Source organism: Protomyctophum parallelum, assembly GCF_964188405.1.
Source record: "Protomyctophum parallelum genome assembly, chromosome: 20".
NCBI classification, from domain to species: Eukaryota; Metazoa; Chordata; class Actinopteri; order Myctophiformes; family Myctophidae; genus Protomyctophum; species Protomyctophum parallelum.
Window position 1 is genome coordinate 26899383 of NC_139718.1, and position 19924 is coordinate 26919306.

General features: G+C 40.9%; 2 protein-coding genes across 2 annotated transcripts; both read left to right on the forward strand.

Moving 5' to 3' along the window:
• On the forward strand, positions 1-12957 carry hadhab (hydroxyacyl-CoA dehydrogenase trifunctional multienzyme complex subunit alpha b). The gene is made up of 20 exons (XM_083792702.1): positions 1-141; positions 1201-1239; positions 1347-1417; positions 1543-1676; positions 5087-5225; positions 5302-5421; positions 5551-5653; positions 6708-6830; positions 7021-7139; positions 7313-7369; positions 7492-7601; positions 9046-9180; positions 9296-9467; positions 9659-9745; positions 10076-10216; positions 10401-10469; positions 10717-10912; positions 11062-11176; positions 11646-11791; positions 12350-12957. Exons 1-20 carry the CDS (start codon positions 72-74, stop codon positions 12493-12495), a joined length of 2292 nt encoding a protein of 763 aa, XP_083648828.1. The 5' UTR covers positions 1-71; the 3' UTR covers positions 12496-12957.
• A 583-nt stretch (positions 12958-13540) lies between these two features.
• On the forward strand, positions 13541-19387 carry LOC310878070 (kinesin-like protein KIF3B; the record flags this gene model as incomplete). Its single annotated transcript, XM_083792164.1, has 8 exons — positions 13541-14947; positions 15080-15181; positions 15355-15477; positions 15693-15811; positions 16577-16693; positions 16941-17055; positions 18072-18247; positions 19258-19387. 8 exons carry the CDS (start codon positions 13541-13543, stop codon positions 19385-19387), a joined length of 2289 nt encoding a protein of 762 aa, XP_083648290.1.
• Between the last annotated feature and the right edge of the window lie 537 nt (positions 19388-19924).

Below are 19924 nucleotides of genomic sequence, written 5' to 3' on the forward strand. Positions count from 1 at the left end.
GCTAGATTAATCTGTACTCTGTCAGTCTGCTGTTGTTGAATTTTGACTGTACTGTTGACCTCCTTTCCAACATGGCTGGCGTTCGAGCCCTTGGTGCACTCTCCAGAATAGCATCAAGGAGATACGCTCTCATTAATACAGGTACACAACTTAATTTCTCTTACGATTCATTATGTTTTAAAGAGACCAACCCTTTAAACGGAAAATTGTCCACTGGGAATAGTTAGCCTAGCGGGAAGTTATCTCGGTGCTGCTGATCGACTCAATGCATGCTAACATAAATGACCGTTATTATTCCACTTCGCTGATGTCACGTCTAATAACACAACACAAGCTTGTAATGTCCGTGAATACTTCTCCATCCACACACAGGGGCTTGAGGAATGAGGACACCAACAACTAACCACATTTAACACCTGAAAGTATAAGCTGGGTAGTAGTCAGCTGGCTAGCAAAACCAGACTAGAATGGGAACTGTTCGCTTTGCAGATCGCAGATCCGGTTAAGAAATAATGGATACGGAAACTGTTTGTGTGCGTGTTTGTTTGTGTGCAAATTACAGGATACAGTAGGTGGTTTGTAGACCGGATGTGAGCATTGGGTAGTTAAATAGAACTTCGGCACTGCTACGGAAAGCCTAGTGAATGACGCGAGGTTAAACCAGGCCGGTGTGTTTGATAGAATCATAGAAATAACGAGTTTGGTGTAGCTTTATTACAATGTTTGATTACAATACTGGCATTCACTTCAGTTTTTGGTTTGGTGATGGATATTGACAGTGATTTGGTTGTGTGGACAATTTTCCATTCATTCGACTTTTCTGTGTGCGAGTGGGAGGGAGGCGGGGGATGTAGGTGAGAGGGCACGTTTCAGTGGATTTGCATGCGGTGTCCTGAGTCCTGACTCTGACTGCCAGTCTTTTCAGGTCATAATACAGAACTGTCTGTCAGTCTGATGTGCCAGTTAAGCAGTTGTCCCAGCCAGGATGTTGTATTACATAACAGGTTGTGCTGCAGGGCTATATTCGTCATGATGGGGGGGGAGTCAAATCATTTTAACCATGGTACTTCATGTAAACAAATGGATCTGTATCCATTTGGTTCATTTGAATCTGATTCACAAATTCATAAAATTAATTTAACTGTGAAATAGTCCTTGTTCCGTTATTGCATGTACTTATGGTGTAACTTTTCCTCACAGCTACTTATCGTACCTTCTCAGTTGCACCTGCCATGCAAGGTAATTTAAAATCATATGAACTCAATTATATGTTGTGGGCATACGGTAGGCCTACATTTGGTTAATTCTCTATCTCATTGCACATTGCTTGTCTTGTATACTTTTAGCCAGAACTCACGTAAGCTATGAAGTCAAAGACGATGTTGCTGTTGTACGGATCAATGACCCAAACTCCAAGGTATGAACCATTGACTGCATATAAGCTGCATATAAGCTAATGTAATGAAAGATGAGGCTGTGGGTGTCATTTAGGACCTGTCTACAGAACCGTAGAATTTAACTCTGTCTTTAATGTATTTTCAGGTCAACACTTTATCGGTACAAATGCAAAAGGAGATGACAGAAGTTATGGAGGAGATATGGGGAAATGATACTGTTCAAAGTGCTGTTCTCATCTCCTCAAAACCTGGTTGCTTCATTGCAGGAGCTGACATCAAGTAAGATAATGGCCCTAACCAGTGGTGTAATGGTTATTATTATTTTTTCAGTACCAAGTCACGCACACATGCACTCGTGCGCATGCTAGCCTCCTACATGTGCACATGCGCACAGAACAGCTGCTAGCCTAAGCCTATATTGTTTATAGTAGGTGAGTCATTCTATGAAAAAAAAGTGCTTAACCCCCAAAAAATTGCAACAAAAGGTTTTTCAATGGATTTTGGTAGTATTGGGCATGCTAAACAACATACTAAAAGTTTACCAAAATCAACCTCCCAGAAAGCCGCCATTTTCAAGATGGCGTCCATAATGGCTGCGGGGAGCTTAAAATGGCTATATCTCAAATGGAGAAAATGTTTAAAAGGATTTATCAACTGATTCTGGTACCTCTGGGCATGCTTAAGGACATACTAAAAGATTAGGAAAATATACCTTCCGGAAAGGCGTCATTTACAAGATGGCGTTCAAAATGGCAGCTTAAAATGCTTAAAAAGCACGGAAAGCTTAAAATGGCTATATATCAATAGAAAAAAAATACACAAATGATTTTTCACTTGATTATGGTACCTCTAGACATGCTTATGATCATACAAAAATATCTAGGCGTTATTTTAAAAATGGCTGCCTGGAGCCATTTGTGGTTATAACTTAAAGTTGGTTACTATTCAACCAACCATACTGTACCTTACTGTATGGTATCATACTGTACTGTACCGTACCGTACCGTACCGTACCGTACTGTACTGTACTGTACTGTACTGTACCTTACTGTACGGTATCGTACTGTACTGTACTGTACTGTACGGTATCATACTGTACTATACTGTACTGTACTGTACTGTATCATACTGTACCATACTGTACTGTACTGTACTGTACTGTACTGTACCGTACTGTATGGTATCATACTGTACTGTACTGTACTGTACTGTACGGTATCATACTGTACCATACTGTACTGTACTGTACTGTATGGTACTGTACTGTACGGTATCATACTGTACTGTAGCGTACCGTACCGTACTGTACCGTACTGCACAGTACCATACTGTACCGTACTGTACCACACTGTACTGCACTGTACCGTACTGTACTGCATCGTACTGTACCATACTTTATGGTATCATACTGTACCATACTCTACTGTACTGTACAGTGCCGTACCGCACGTTACTGTACCATACTGTGCTGTACTTTACCATACTGTAGTGTACTGTACAGTACCGTGTGTGTGTGTGTGTGTGTGTGCACACGCAGGGAAAAGGGAGGGGTCGGTTAATGTGGAAATTGTAATGTAATTTGCGTCACAGTGAAATGTTGCCCAATAACAGTATGTCATACAAAAGCAATATTTGTACAGTAAATATGACATGGATGCAATGTAGTGCAGATGGTTTTCTGTGGCATGCATCATTTTTTGTGCATAGAGAGATGTGTGCTAACGGAGTGATTTGGTAGGAGAAGTCGGACGGATAAACAGACATATTGCTTTGCATCCCCTATAGTAGTAGGATCTAGGATGAGCATCAAAACTATATATTTTAAATACTTTTCATTAGCACATGCTTGAATTTTACATTCCATAGGGCTGGACCACACATGGACTCCATTTGGTTTTGTTTTCTGCATCTTCCTCTGTGACCTGCCACCTTCATGTCATCTCTCACAGCATCCTTAAACCTCGTCTTTGGCCATCCTCTTACCTGACAGCTACATCTTCAGCATCCTTCTCCCAATGTACCCTCATCCCTCCTTTTCACATGTCTAAACCATCTCAACCTCACCTCTCTTGCTTTATCCCCAAACCTTCTAACCTGGGCTGATCCTCTAATTTAGTCATTTTTGATAATGTCCTTCCTTTTCACTCCTTTTCACAACCATAGCATCCTTAATTCTGCCACCTCCAGCTGTGCCTCCTTTTCATCAGTGCCACCGTTTCCAACCGTACGGCATGGCTGGTCTCACTACCATCGTATACATCTTCCCTCTCACAAATAACTCCTGACACATATGTCCCATATTCTCAATACACTGGCTTCGCTTGCTAGAACATTTCTATCTCTATACTCACCGTAACCTGTTACACTACTGTCTACTGTCTGGTCAATTGGTACAAATCATTTTCTCCCTCCCTCACCATCTCTCTTTGCACTTACTGTACATCTCATATACTTTATCTTAGCCCTGACCACTTCTTAGCCCACACCACCTGACATCACATCTCTCTCTTCTTACCCATCATCTAAAGAAAACCCAATGGGCATTGCACATTGACATATATTCAAGTCTGTGTGTGTCTGTACATCTGTAATCCACGTAACTCGAGAACCGTTTGCCCCACCGACTTCAAATTCGACACACACGTTCCACACCCCCACAGGGAGTGCAGTGCCCGGTGTCGAGTCGGTCGGACCCACGGTTGTCCAGAACCACCACAAAAGGTGGCGGCCATCTTGAAAAATGGCTGCTATGGGCACCATGTTAAAAATTCAAGATGGGTCCACATCCAAATCTTTGTATAATGCCTTTGGCTATACGTGTACCAAATTTCATGCTTTTATCACAAACTGAACGATCGTTTTGCTTAGCTGCTGCACTATGGGGAGGATGATGACTAAAGACCAACAACAGAACCACCTTTTTTGGTTGAATAGTAACCAACTTTAAGGTATAACCAATTTAAGCTCCAGGCAGCCATTTTTTAAATAACGCCTAGATATTTTTGTATGATCATAAGCATGTCTAGAGGTACCATAATCAAGTGAAAAATCATTTGTGTATTTTTTTTTCTATTGATATATAGCCATTTTAAGCTTTTCGTGCTTTTTAAGCTTTAAGCTGCCATTTTGAACGCCATCTTGTAAATGACGCCTTTCCGGAAGGTATATTTTCCTAATCTTTTAGTATGTCCTTAAGCATATCCAGAGGTACCAGAATCAGTTGAAAAATCCTTTTAAACATTTTCTCCACTTGAGATATAGCCATTTTAAGCTCCCCGCAGCCATTTTGGACGCCATCTTGAAAATGGCGGCTTTCTGGGAGGTTGATTTTGGTAAACTTTTAGTATGTTATTTAGCATGCCCAATACTACCAAAATCCATTGTAAAACCTTTTGTTGCAATTTTTTGGGGGTCAAACCATATATTGACTCACCTATAGTGTATCAGAGTCCCACTGCAGGGTACTTGGTGTGTCTTGGAAAGTCTGGTGACCCGAGGTTAGGTGCGTCTTCTCTTGAATCTAGGGGGATCTAGTGTGCACGGCACACGTGTGCACCGTTCCGTAATTCTTTTAGTACCACGTGTGGTATTGCGTTCTACGAGCATGACACCACTGGCCCTAACTAACCCTTTCATAATGTATCCAATTGTGTACATAATTATTCTAATATTCTCCCAATTGTCTGCAGTATGATCCAGGCCTGCAACAGTGAAGAGGAAGTGACCAAACTGTCTCAGGAAGGGCAAAAGATGTTTGAAAAAATTGAGAAGTCTCCTATACCCATTGTTGCTGCCATCAATGGTTCTTGCTTAGGTGGCGGCCTAGAGGTGATGAAAGCTCTTTTAAAAGTTGAATGTTTTCTTTTAATTGATATTAGGTAATTGCATATAATGTATATTTCAGTTTGCCATCGCATGCCAGTACAGAATTGCAACTAAGAGCAAGAAGACAGTCCTTGGCACCCCTGAGGTGATGTTGGGGCTTTTACCTGGAGCTGGAGGGACACAAAGACTCCCTAAAATGGTTGGTAATACCACTTGAGAAAATTCTTTACTGTACAAAACTCTTACATATTGCGATTGTGGATTGATCCCATGTATTCTCTACCACCACCACCAGTATAACAAAGCAAATATTCAAATTGCCTTTTAGGTTGGACTTCCCAGTGCTTTTGATATGATGTTGACCGGCAGAAATATCCGAGCAGATAAAGCCAAGAAGATGGGGCTTGTACATCAGCTTGTAGACCCGCTTGGTAAAGCCCTATCATTACTTCTTGCATCCATTGTTGTATTGAAATTCTCCTTGTGATTGATGTCGAGCTGTGTACCCAGGGGGGCAGTCAGTCAGATATTTCGTGAAGCCTCATTTGAAATCGGTAGTTCATATAATGGCCTGTTGTGGCGCTGGACTGGACCCAAAAAGCCCCATAGCTCCATAGAGGCCCATGTATTTTGGCCCAACTTCACCTAGACTGTATTACCTTAATAAACATGGTCATGAATACTTTCTGCTTCCAGTCACTAGTTTAAAGTCTCATTTCTAATGTCATAATATTCTTTTTGGAAAATTATGGTCGTATTTATTTAAAAAATGACCATAAAGTCGCGCATGTTTTGAGGGGCGTGGCTACCGTTACAGTCTATGATCGGGATTCCCCTCCCACTCGAGTCAAAATAAAAACCAACGGAGAAGAAGGGGGGAAGTCCTGCCTCGTTGTCTGGGCCAGCCAATGGCCAGCTGGTCCAAAAGGGAGCCAGCCAATGGCCAGCTGGGCCAAAACGGATCTAGAAAGATGGCGACTTACAGTGCTTATTAGAATTAGAATGCAAGGGATTTCAGGCTTCATTTTACGTTCATGTTAGACCCGGGGAACGCTTTGTCCATATATTTTACAGACTATGTGTGTACCTCACAGTGCAAGCAGTGACCAGTACAGTATGTCCTTCAAGTGACCGTGGTAATTCATTAATCATGTTATTTAAAAGAACACAGTATTTACAAAAATGAGTTCCATAATAAGCACATAATTGACCTTTCAACTAAAATTGCCTTTGAAACTTCTCCAGAATCAGTAGAATCATAATATACATAATTTCTATGTATGTATATTAACTTTACATTAAGAGGTCTGATCAGACACCAAAATGGCATGAACTACTCACTACTGTATAATAATACCCTCTGAGTGCTGCCACTAAAAAAAGATCTAGTGTGAAACGGTCCTATAACAACTGTCATATTTATGAAGTGTAAATTGGTTATTGTGGCTATTGTTTTAATGCTTCTATTTCCATGTTGTGTTTTAGGCCCTGGTCTGAAGGGGCCAGAGGAAAGGACAATGGAGTATCTTGAGGAAATTGCTATTGATTGTGCAAGAGGAATTGCCAATAAGAAAATCTCACTCTCCAAACCAAAAGGCATGATGCAGAGTAAGTAAAATTGAACAGAAAAGTAGTTTTTTCTTTAGGATCAAAGCAAATTAAGAAAGTTTTTGCACAGCTGTGTGTCTGTATTCTGTAGCATGGAATGTGATGATTTGATCGGCTGAGCACGGAATGTGATGATGAGTGCCCCTCATTTCACACAAGTGTGATTTTATTATATTTATTGTCTCCATAGAGCTTCAGGACTACATTATGAGCTATGAGATGGTGCGGAATCAAATATACAAAACTGTCCATGGGAAAGTTATGAAGCAGAGCAAGGGACTTTACCCTGCGCCACTCAAGATCATAGATGTAAGTTTAAGGTTTTTTATAAGCTTTCATTTTGAACTTGTGAATAAGAACTGAAATATTTTTGTCACATTATCCTTTGCCCTATTCTCTTTTGTGACAGTATTTTGTTCCTTTTCAGTTCTAGTCCAGAATTTGCCTGTTAAGACTTAAAATAATTTACATTTGTTTTTCAGTCTGTAAAGGCTGGAGTAGAACAGGGTTCCATTTCTGGATATCTCGCTGAATCTCAGGTTAGGGGGTTACGCATTTGTTTTTCTAAATCAACAAATGCACTCATTCATTCAATAAATATACTGTGGCAGCTGTTGTAACTCATTTCCACGTTTTTGTTTACATTCTTTTTTTTACACAGAACTTTGGTCAGCTGGCAAGAACCAGTGAGTCAGAAGCCCTCATTGGCCTTTACCATGGCCAAGTTGCCTGCAAGAAAAACCGCTTTGGAGCCCCTGAAAGAGCTGTGAAGTAAGCTAATGTAAAGAGACTTGAAGGGCCTGATTTGGGGGAAAGCGGATTGGTGTGAGCCTGAGGCTTGCAGAAAATGGGTGTATTGTCCATTTCCAGAGGTGAAGTGGTGTGATTTTTGCATGCCTGCATGCGTTCGGTATATTGTGGACACTGTGCACCATGTGGGGGTAGTGCAGTAGGGGATTTGTTTTGTGCAAATCAGCATTGCACTGCGATTTTGGGGTCAACAGTGATCAGGATTTGTGCTGCCTGCCTGCTTGGACCAGGTATAGCGAGATGCACAATCGCCCATTGCTATTTTTGCACACTTTAGATGGTGCACGGCTGCACGCACATCCAGATACTGTAGAAGTATTACGTACCATTCATTGGTATTACCTCAAGTTGGAGAAAATAAATGCTTGCATCCAACAAAACTGTTATAATAATATCCATATTGCTTTCTTCTTTATAAAAACTTAAAAAGCTTACTGATTGGTCAAGGTTATTACACGTAATGCCTGATCCAGGTTCTGTTGGGCTCACTGGACGTTATTGACCGATGCTACAAGCATCTGTCAATGATGGAGTTTAAAACAGGGAAGACATCTACTGTACATGTCATCTACTGTGCAGCCATATAGACCTTTTAGTCCAGATTACTAGAAGCATGCTTGGAGCATGCCAGCCCAGGTATGTGAAAAGAAATCTCGGGATTCCACATAGGAAAAGTGTGGCTCAAATACGGATCTCAGACTTTATTTTGCCAGCATTTGACGTCGGTCATCTATGACATACTTTATCTGATGTGTGCAAAGTTTCACCCTGATCAGTGCCCAATTGACTTACTTTAAATTAATATATTTTTAAAAGTGGAGGTACTTCTGTGGCCTACTGGCTGATTGGTCCAGTGGTTTGTGAGATTAACTTCGGACACATGATTGCTGCAGTCTGCAGACATTATTCTCATCAGGGCCTGCTTTGGGTCCACTGTCCATACTGGCCTAAAGTGAACCCTGCCTTAGATGTCTTATTTGACCATTATTAACTGTGCTGAGAAACTCTTATCATAGGACCACCAGTGCCAGACATAATGTCTGCATTTCTTATTTCTGTATATTTGTTGTTGACGTATTCATTATTATTATATATTTGTGTCCGGGTAGCTCAGTCGGTAGAGCTCTCGCCTTTGGACCACAAGTTCATGGGTTCGATCCCGGGTAACGCCAACTCGGCGTATGAGTACCATGGCTTGGGTGTGGCAAGTCGTGCGGGAAGGAGCTGATGGTAGGCGTGGCACTCAATCTCCCAGGGGTCTAGCGTATTGTAACGGGGATAGACACCCGCATGTTACTGGCTGATACCGACAATAAGCCACTCCCCGACCCACTTCTTGCATATATTCAAACAAGAATATATATTTCAAGTATCTGTTTTTGTGTCTGTCTTTATTATTGAACAGAACACTGGCCATCTTGGGAGCAGGTCTGATGGGGGCTGGCATTGCCCAGGTAATGATGGACAAAGGTGTGCACATAATCCTGAAGGACACCACCGTGGAGGGATTGGCAAGAGGACAGCAGCAGGTCTACAAAGGGTGAGTTTCAGAGACTAAATTATGTTTTCTTGGCTGTTTCTGAGGCATGAAATCTCAGAGTACACTGATTTAGAATGTTGATCAAAGATTTGCTTTTTTTCCTTTTTTTTAACAGGCTTAATGACAAGACTAAAAAGAAGAACATCACATCCTTTGAGAGGGACTCGATACTTTCCAGCCTGACTGGCCAGTTAGATTACAGTGGGCTTGAAAAGGCTGACATGGTTATTGAAGCTGTGTTTGAAGACATCAACATTAAACATAAAGTCATAAAAGAGGTTGAGGCCGTAAGTAACTTCATGCCATATTTTGTACTTTGCTTAATCAGGAAAGGTCTTTATATTGTGGGATTGTCATAAAAGTATTACTTCCTTTAAATAAAAGTTGTACTAAACTTCATTTAAATATTTAACCAGTTAATATTGATTGATGCTTAATTAATATTTAAGCTATTAATCTACCAAACCTTTGTTTGCAGGTGATTCCGCCACATTGTATATTTGCCACCAACACATCTGCTCTGCCAATTAAAGATATCGCTGCTGCCAGTAAGAGACCAGACAAGGTGGGTAATGGTAATCTCTATATTATCGTAATATAATATTTACTAATGTGTTTTCTTTGCACTCTTATTTATGTGATAATTTATCCGATCCTATATTTTGACTAAGGGGCTTCATGCCATTTACTCTGATTATGCATTTGTCTAGATAAGCTTCTGCTAAATGCCCTGATTGTAAATGTGGTCAAGAATACCTTTTCTTACCATTCTAATCACTTTGAGGCACAATAATTGTCTTTGTAACAAAGGGACAGATGCATATACAAGGTTGAAGTCTCAGAGCCAGGCATTGGCATACTTGTTTAATTACATTCTGTTTTTCTATGCCCCTAGGTCATTGGAATGCACTACTTCTCTCCAGTTGACAAGATGCAGCTCCTGGAGATTATCACCACTGATCAGACCTCAAAGGACACTACTGCCTCTGCTGTGGCAGTGGGCCTGAAACAGGGCAAAGTCATCATAGTTGTGGGGGTGAGATAAGTACTGCAGCTTCTTGTTAGCTAGATTGATATCAAGTCTCATATGCCTTGATATTTGCCAGCAAAGTAGTTGTTTCTGATGATGGAATCGTGTCTTTAAAGATTTAACCACACACATCCTGGGTAGAAATTGAACTAGGAAAGCATGTTTTGACTTGTTAAATTTTGTCCTACAGGATGGACCTGGATTCTATACTACAAGGTGTTTAGCTCCCATGTTGGCTGAAGCAGTGAGAGTACTTCAGGTTAGTAGTGTCACGGGGTGAAACCAACTATGAAGTTAAAAAGTATGTTGTAGCCTCTCCCATATTGCTTGACTGAATGTATGAGTGTTGAGTAAGCGGAAGTGCTCAATGACTGAATACATACCAAGCCATACATACCAAGACAAACAAAATGAACAACAAAATATGGAGTGTACACTGATATATGCATGCACTTGTTCCTTTTTAATAGTTCCTTTTTAATTTGTGTATTTCATTTTACTTACAGGAAGGAGTTGGCCCCAAGAAGCTGGATTCTCTGACCACAGGCTTTGGGTTCCCAGTAGGTGCAGCAACATTGGCTGATGAAGTCGGCATTGATGTTGCTGCCCATGTGGCAGAGGACCTGGGTAAAGCTTTCGGCTCTCGCTTCGGTGGTGGAAATGTGGAAGTCCTTAAAACCATGGTGGACCTGGGATTCAAGGGTATGATCATTCTACCTGAAGTACTGTAATTATAATATATTGACTACATAAAATATTTCACATTTGAAATCAGTTGTAGATCGCATGATTGTTTTAAAAAACACAACAAGGTAATGTATTAATTGTTACCATGTCTTTTGAATCCAAAGGTCGCAAATCAGGAAAGGGTTGTTACGTCTACCAGCCAGGCCTCAAAGTCAAAGATGTCAACCCCGATATTGAGGAAATCCTGGAGAAATACAAGATGACACCAAATCCTGCAGTGTAAGTTAACATTGGAGAATGGTACTGTATGCTGCATCTCTTTATCTATCATGTTGGGTCAACATTGCTTGGACATAATCACTGGATTTGATTATTTTTAATCTCTTGGCAGTGGCACCACTAAAGGTGGTTGCACACTGGGTGCATTTTTTGGAAAACCGATGGAGAAACGCAGCTAAAAATCCGAAAATCGCACCCGGTGTGTGGGGACCGGTGTAATTATATCCTGGACACAGAATCACAGACCTAAATCAATACTCTTAATTAAACTGCATTAAACGTAACCATAATAAACAATCTCTGCTATCTCTGTTATCAATTGTAAAAGTACAAAATATAAACACCCAATTCTTTGGTTGTCATGGTATACATTGTAATGGTTTCCTCAGTAGCTTATTTGGGGTGACAGGCAGGCACAATGTTAAAGGGAAATATCCTAAGTCTGTACTTTTTCGCCGTCTTCCTTCAGGTCCTCGGATTCTGATGTGCAGTATCGTCTGGTCTCACGGTTTGTCAACGAGGCAGTGCTTTGTCTGCAGGAGGGCATCCTTAACAGCCCTGTGGAGGGAGACATCGGGGCAGTGTTTGGACTGGGATTCCCCCCTTGTCTTGGAGGTCAGCTTTCAACTATGTTTCCTGATCACAAGAGCAGCTCATGTTGTGCCTGTTGAACAGTTCATGCAATAAGACCGGGACTCTGAGAAAAAGTTACATTGTTTTGTTTAGTGATCAGTTTGACATTATGAAACACTTGCATGAAAGGAGGCTTATCGATAATGAAATGAATGGTGCATTTAAGTCTCATCATTCAACATTTACAAAATTGGTGTATATACAGTGCACAACGATGTATCTACCAGTGGGGAAGTTTAATAGCATCTTATTCACAACTTGTGGGACTGATTTCAAAATTATGGAATCTATGGAGGTGGTCATGTAGACATTGTAGAGTAATGCTGTTTTGCTGCAGTTCTGTGATTGTCACACAAACATAAAACATCAGTCATCCTTTCCTCTTCACAATGGTTCTGCTGAAAGAAATGCCTCTTGAGGGGATGTGGACCAGTGACTGAATGATGAAAGTGTTGACCATTTGCGGAATTTAGTGATTTTAAATGTTGTAATGTCTCCCATCATGTGAAGCAAACCTCATAGTAATCTTCTGTTGTTCAGGTCCATTCCGGTTTGTGGACTCCTTCGGTGCCGACAAGTTGGTGGAGAAGATGAGGAGATTTGAAGCAGTCTATGGAAATCAATTCACCCCATGCCAACTATTGCTTGACCATGCAAATGACCCCAGCAAGAAGTTTCATAAGTGAAGCTGGACACCATGTGCTGATGCGAACTCATGCAGTCCGCCAGTAGAACGTGCCTAAGATTTGCGTGGATCACAAAAGAGGAAGAAAGGAATTTAAAAATAATACAATGTCCTCTGGCCAAATTCAAGCATTCTGATTGTTAGAGATGGATATGGTCTTTTTTTGCACTTTTTTTTCCTAACAATATTCCTTAAGTTCCTACTGTGGTATGAACCAAAAGTTTGATGGACTACGGGCTTGTTCACACACTCTCTAAAAAAATGTGGATGCAAAGAAATTCCAAGTTGACACAAATAAGTATGGATTGGTCAGTTAGTCTATTAATAAGTTAACTATTGAAGTGACTGTTGTTTTTGTTTTGTTTTTACATTAAAGACTGCTTATTTTGTAGTGTGGGCACTGATGTATTATATTTGAACCAGTAAATAAAACGTGTTATTAAATTAATATGAATATTTGTAATTGGTTGTGAATGAATAATTATTATATTTAGTGTTAATATCGTAAATTGTGTTTTCTGAAATCCAATTTGTTGTGCAAGTCACATGTCTCTTCCATTGTCCGCAGAGTAGGTAGGGTGTGTGCAAAGTGCAACGGGTACTAGTCTGGGTTGGGCGTGTGTGGGTTTTTACTCTGGCAGAGGCACATTTCGCAGCATCCTTTGTACCATGATACCATATGCATCATCGCTTGCCGGCTAGGGCAGCCATACGGAGGAGTGTGACGTTTCTTCATGAGACAGTGAGACTGTTGGCTAGGGCTAAAGGATGCGAAGGGTGGAGAAAAGAGAACACAACGCAACGTTCATCAGGACCTCCATACGATACAAACTGGCCTACGGCGATGGGGATATCCTGTGGGATATATGAGGTGTGTCTCGACTGCGTGACCGCTTTTGCTAAATGAACGTGCATAATAACATTGCCGCTGCCGCACCTGTATACGAGGAAGACGCGCGGTTGAGGTAGCCTACTACTGTTTTGATACGCAAACGATATGGCTTACATAAGGCGTTGACTATTAGTAAGAGGATTGTTTAACCAAAATGTCAAAAACCAAACATTCCGAGGCTGTTAGGGTGGTGGTCCGCTGCCGCCCGTTCAGCACGAGAGAGGAGATGATGGGCTTTGATGACATCCTGGAGGTGAATGATAAACTGGGACAGATCACTATCCGGAATCCGAAAGCACCACCTGATGGACCAATGAAGGTATTCACATTTGACTCGGTCTATGACTGGAAATCAAAACAAAGTGATATTTACGATGATAGAATTAGACCTCTTGTGGAGTCCGTGATACAAGGCTTCAATGGGACTATAATTGCTTATGGACAGACCGGGACAGGTAAAACATACACAATGCAAGGCGTTTCAAACGACCCAGAGAGGAGAGGAATTATACCAAATTCCTTTCAGCACATCTTTACACAGATATCCAGAACTCAGAATCAGAAATACCTGGTGAGGGCTTCATATCTTGAAATCTACCAAGAGGAAATCAGAGATCTTTTGTGTAAAGAAAACAACAAGAAATTGGAGCTCAAAGAGAATCCTGATTATGGCGTGTATGTGAAAGACCTGTCCTCAGTAGTCTGTAAAAATGCCACAGAGGTTGAGCATGTGATGAACATGGGCAACGAGTCCAGGTCTGTGGGGTGCACAAATATGAATGAGCACAGCTCTCGATCCCATGCCATCTTTGTCATAACGGTGGAGTGCAGCGAGATCGGGGAAGATGGTGAGGACCACATCCGAGTTGGGAAGTTGAACATGGTTGACCTGGCTGGAAGTGAGCGCCAGAGCAAGACAGGTGCTAAAGGGGTGAGGCTGAAAGAGGCAGCCAAAATTAATCTGTCCCTCTCTGCTTTGGGGAATGTAATATCAGCCTTGGCAGATGGGAAGAGCCCTCATGTTCCTTACAGAGATTCAAAGCTGACCCGCTTGCTCCAGGACTCACTGGGTGGCAATGCAAAGACTGTTATGGTGGCAACAGTGGGACCATCTGGCAAGCACCATGATGAATCCCTCACAACGCTGAGGTATGCCAGCAGGGCAAAGAACATCAAGAACAAACCTCGGATCAATGAGGACCCCAAAGATGCCTTGCTGAGGGAGTTTCAGGAGGAGATCGCCCGTCTGAAAGCACAGCTGGAAGAGCGAGGTATGCTTGCAAAAGAGAGGAGGAGGAGGAGAAGGCACAGTAAAAGATTGAGTCAAAGTCTGGCTGGCATGGAGGATGAGCTCTTTAAAGAGCGAGAAATAGAGTTGTGGAAGGCTGTTGATGAGGAGCGGGAATTAGAATACTATCTGAAACATCAGTTTATGGACAATGCTAATGCCAATGCCTGCCAGGGAAGCCCTGAGAAGTGGAAGCAGCTGGACGAAAAAGTAAGAATGGAGGATATGCAGAAGGAACAAGAGGCCCTAGAAAAGATTATTGAGAAATATAAGGTACTGTGCAATAAAATCACTTGCCTTTCACTGTAGTACAGTATCCAACAGCTAACATACTGTACCATTGGAATTGGAACAAAGGAATTCCACATAAATAATTTATTGCATCATGTCTGTCTTTGTTCTCAGGCTATGGAGAGCAAATTATTAGTTGGTGGAAAGACCATAATTGATCACACAAATGAGCAACAAAAAACACTGGAGCTGAAGAGGCAAGAAATTTCAGAGCAGGTAAATTGTATCATACTAAGAGTCAAAGAGTCAACTAAGAGTCAAAGTTGGTGTCTCTGACACCAACTTTCTTCATATTATCTGTGCAGTTCAGAATGTGTGTACTTGTTCTAGTGTGTTAATTGTTAAACTGTTCTGGACCTTGGAGCTGATTTATTTGTCTGGGTTTCTAGATAAGACATGAGAGGGAGATTCAACAGCAAGTGATGCTGCAGGATGAAGAGACCATAGAAATGAGAGATACTTTCTCTTCCTTACAGCAGGAGGTGGAACTCAAAACGAAGAAGCTAAAGAGGGTAGGATGACTCACTCACTCATCAATATGTGTCACTCACTCACTGCTGAATTCATGACAACACCACAGCAATCAAAATATATTTTGTTTGTGGCTATAAAACAGTTATTCATCTGTATCATTTAACAACTGAGAATTATAAAACCCATGTCACTTTAACTTAATGTTAGTTAATATTTAATCACAACCTAGTAAACTATTCCTGTGTCCATTAAGATATATGCCAAGCTGCAGCTCGTGAAGGCAGAGATTGGTGATGTAATCGATGAGCATGTTACAACTAGGCAGGAGCTTGAACAGACGCAGAATGAGCTCACCAGAGAACTTAAGTACAAGTGAGTAATAATGCACACTAGCAAACACATGTCCGCTGATGTGCCATCAGAAGACTCTTTTTTGCAGAGCATGGGAGTCCTACTAGTAGTAAAAGCGCCGGCTACTACTAGTAGGGCGGGGTTATAACCAAAAAATCAAACCTGTTTGAAGTGATATAACATATCATGAGCCGATTTGCTCAGTGACAGACAAAACAAACATTAAACTCTGTTCACTGTTAATGGCATTTAATGTTTGTGTTAGTGACAAAACAAACATTAAACTCTGTCCATTGTCAATGGTGTTTTTAATGTTTGTCTAGGAAAGACAAACATTAAACCTGTATATAGGAGGAATAAAGCATAACAGCTTCACGATTAAGGTATTAATGCGTGTAACTGTAATGTATATGAGTATATCATAGAACATAGAGCCCGCTGGCCTAGTGGTCCAGGCACATGCCACATATAGGCTCTGGCCTGACAGCACGTTGCGTGTTCGAGTCCCATTCATGACGACCTTTGCTGCTTGTCTCTCCCCTTCTCTCTCTCCCTCTTTCCTGTCATTCTTCACTAGTAACTAACTAACTATCAATAGAAATTCTCAGGCTGATGTTAGATGACATTATTTTCCACTTAAATCCGAAACCCTATGGGATAAGGCATCAGGAATCTAGAGAGGGAATCCAACAACCCATTGTGAACTTGCTTCTAGGTTTTAGTACTACAATCAAATTTATGTCTGCTGTTCACAAAATGACACCTGTACCTGCGTGTTTATTGCAGGTATCTCTTGATTGAGAATTTCATACCTCCGGAGGAGAAGAACAAGATTATGAACAGACTGCATTTTGACAATGAGGAGGACCAATGGCACTTCCGGCCTGTCATTCCATCAGAGAGGTCAGTGATTTGATATGACTAACAATAGGTATAGTGTAGTACATTCTGCACAGCCTTTTAATATTTCTGTCTTCGTTCAAATGGTAGGAAAACAGGTAAGTAGAATACAATAAAAGAGATAGTTACAATACAAGCTACAATAAGGTCCATTATTGGTTCCAGTGATAATTATTTCACCTATTACACTATCTCTTTGTAAAAGAAGGAACCTATTTCTAACCCTTGGTTTTCCATGTCTTCATGCCAGTGCACCCACTCAGGTTAGAAAAAGGCCTTGCTCTGTCGTGGGACACAAAAGACCAATCAGCCAATATGCACAGCTGGCTGTTGCCACAGCAGCAGGGGCCCCATCAAGATACCAGGTTGGTGTTAATGAAAAAATAATAATATATATATATATATATATATATATATATATATATATATATGTGTGTGTGTGTGTGTGTGTGTGTGTGTGTGTGTGTGTGTGTGTGTGTGTGTGTGTGTGTGTGTGTGTGTGTGTGTGTGTGTGTAATATATATGGACTCTCTGGCTTTATCTCCAAAACATCTGACATGCGCTGTCCCTCTGATGTACTCGTTCCTGATCCTATCCATCCTTGTTTAATACTCCCAGAGAGTACCTCAACATTTTAGTCTCTGCTGCTACCTCCAGCTCTGCTTCTTGTCTTTTCCTCAGTGTGACTTTCACTAAACACTACATTGTAGGGTTTAGTGAAAGTCTCACCACTGTCTTGTACACCTTCCATTTCATTCTTGCTGATACTTTCCTATCACATGTGCAATAATTTCAACCACAGCAGCTTGAATATATAGCATTCATACATTGGATGATGAATGATGATAGAAGATGTAGAAGTACATAGAAGTTGATCTATTGAAGATTCTGACCTTCAAAGTACATCATTTTTGTTTTGATTGTATTGCTGTATTTCTGTATTGTTGTATTGTTCTTTCTGCTTTGGCAATGTAAACGTATGTTTTCTCATGCCAATAAAGCCCTTTGAATTGAATTGAATTGATAGAAGATGTCTTTAGCTTTTAGTTTGTCATAAAATTGGAGCAAAACTAAATCTATATGAAACATATGAAACTACATGTGACGAAGAACATTTAATAAATCATGATGTTTGGATCAGAATCAGAATCAACATTATGGTCACAACAAGTAAAAAAGTGGGTGAAATTTGTTTATGTGCATAATTCTCATGGTGTAATTTTATCCAAGAGATCAAGGCAGAAGAAAGTTTGTGCACTTTTACTACAAAAAGTACAAGTAAAGGGATTCAGATCATTTAGAAGCTCATATTTCCTTGTAAACATAGAATATTAGAATTGTGTGAGAAACCAACCACGTTCTTTATCTGTTCTTCCTCCAGGCTGAGAATATAATGCTGTTAGAGTTGGATATGGCTCCACCCACAATGTTCACCTTGAACCTCAATGGAGCTCATCTGGAGCGGGTGTTCTCTCCCAGACCGATGAGGGATCTGCTCACAAGTGCACCCTTCAGGGAGAGGAACACTACATCGCGAGTCAGGAAGTCCCGATCCTGGTGAGAGAATGGTTTCAAAAGGCAAAATATTAACATGGCAAACGGTGTCCAACTTAATGTGTGATGATGACACTGTAATAGCCAATTCAACTTGTTAGCTACAGTACATTAATCATGTTTTGAAACAAAAGACACATTAAAGGTTTTATGACATTCATTTTCATTTATTTTTATTTTTATTTTTATTTTTTATTTTAGGTTTTATGACCTCAATTACACCCAAAAAACCTGAACTTTGAACATTCAGTGGATTTTCTTTGGGTTTTTTTGGGCCTTTTGAGCTACAATGAAAACAGGCAACACAGTGAAACAGTGACATCTGCTGGCAAATCCCATTGACATATATGGGATTTGCAGTAAGTGATGTCACTTACTGCCGGCAAATCAGAGCACCTGTTTGAGCCAGAAAACCCCAGATCACAGAAAATCTACTGAATGTTAAAAGTTCATGTTTTTTGGGTGCAATTGAGATTAGAAAACCTAAAAAAAACAAGAACAATTCCAAAACCTTTTTTTTAATGTCACAATCCCTTTAAGTGCAAACTAAGTGGAGGCACAATGTAGAATACTAGATATGATACAGTATGTGGTATAACCCACTGGCACCAAGCCCCCAGTAAGGCTATCCAACGTTGAAGATGCCTACCTACTGGCGAAATGAGGAATTGCAGCACTTTAATGGAGGTGGTCAGACGTTCATGACGTCATGTGCGTATGCCCAGACTTCAACATTGAGGTTCGGGGCTAGGCTAGGCTAAACTTCCGCTCGCTCGAGCCATTTTGAGTTATAATTATACTTCCGGCAATCTTCCGGGTGCTTCAAAACGCCACTGAGCAACTTCCACTGAAATTAATATCAGAGGGGGCGGGGCTAACGCTCCGGTTCGGTCTCTATCCTTTATAGCTCTATGACTGGCACCCATAATTATGCTGTGTCAGTGTATTATTATTTTTCTTTATTTTGTGTAGTGTCACTAAATAAAGTCTTATTCTGTCGTTATACACTACAGGTATCAAGCAACGCAAGCACCACAAATCACATCCTCCTCATCATCCCAGTGCCTCTCTCAGCCTCCAAGACAGAGACCATCCTCCGTTGCCTATCATCCACTGGAAGGTGCCAGTGAGACGAGCCCTTGACATGTGTGAATTCTCTTAAGTTTGCATACACAAACACACCGCTAGCCTCTGTTCTAAGTGCTGCTTGTGGTTCTTGATTAGCCAAAGGGACAAAATAACTGATTTAATATCTAGTACATTTTTGTATTGATTTTAAATTAATTTGTGAAGATATGGGATTCAGTAAGCATGTATCTGGTGTCGCAGGAGAACTCAGCGTCTCATCTTTAATTTGGGTATACGCTAAAACACTATACTAGAATGAAGTTAGAAGCTTGTCAGAAGAACATAGTGATCCGTGGAGCTCTTGTAACTAAGCCTACCAGATGCACAGTAAAATCCTCAGTGTTGTACAATCCATTAGTTTTATGTTGTCTGCCGATGGAGAGAGGTAATTGCAATCAGTGGCAGCTGATTAGGCTTAGGTGCTGCAGCACAGGGCACCAACCTTGGGGGGGCACCAAACAACGGGGAGAAAGTGAAAGAAGACTCAACTATCGCTGCAAGAGTGCCGAAGACTGCTGAAGGAGCACTAAAACGGTGAAATGCGCTGGTGAA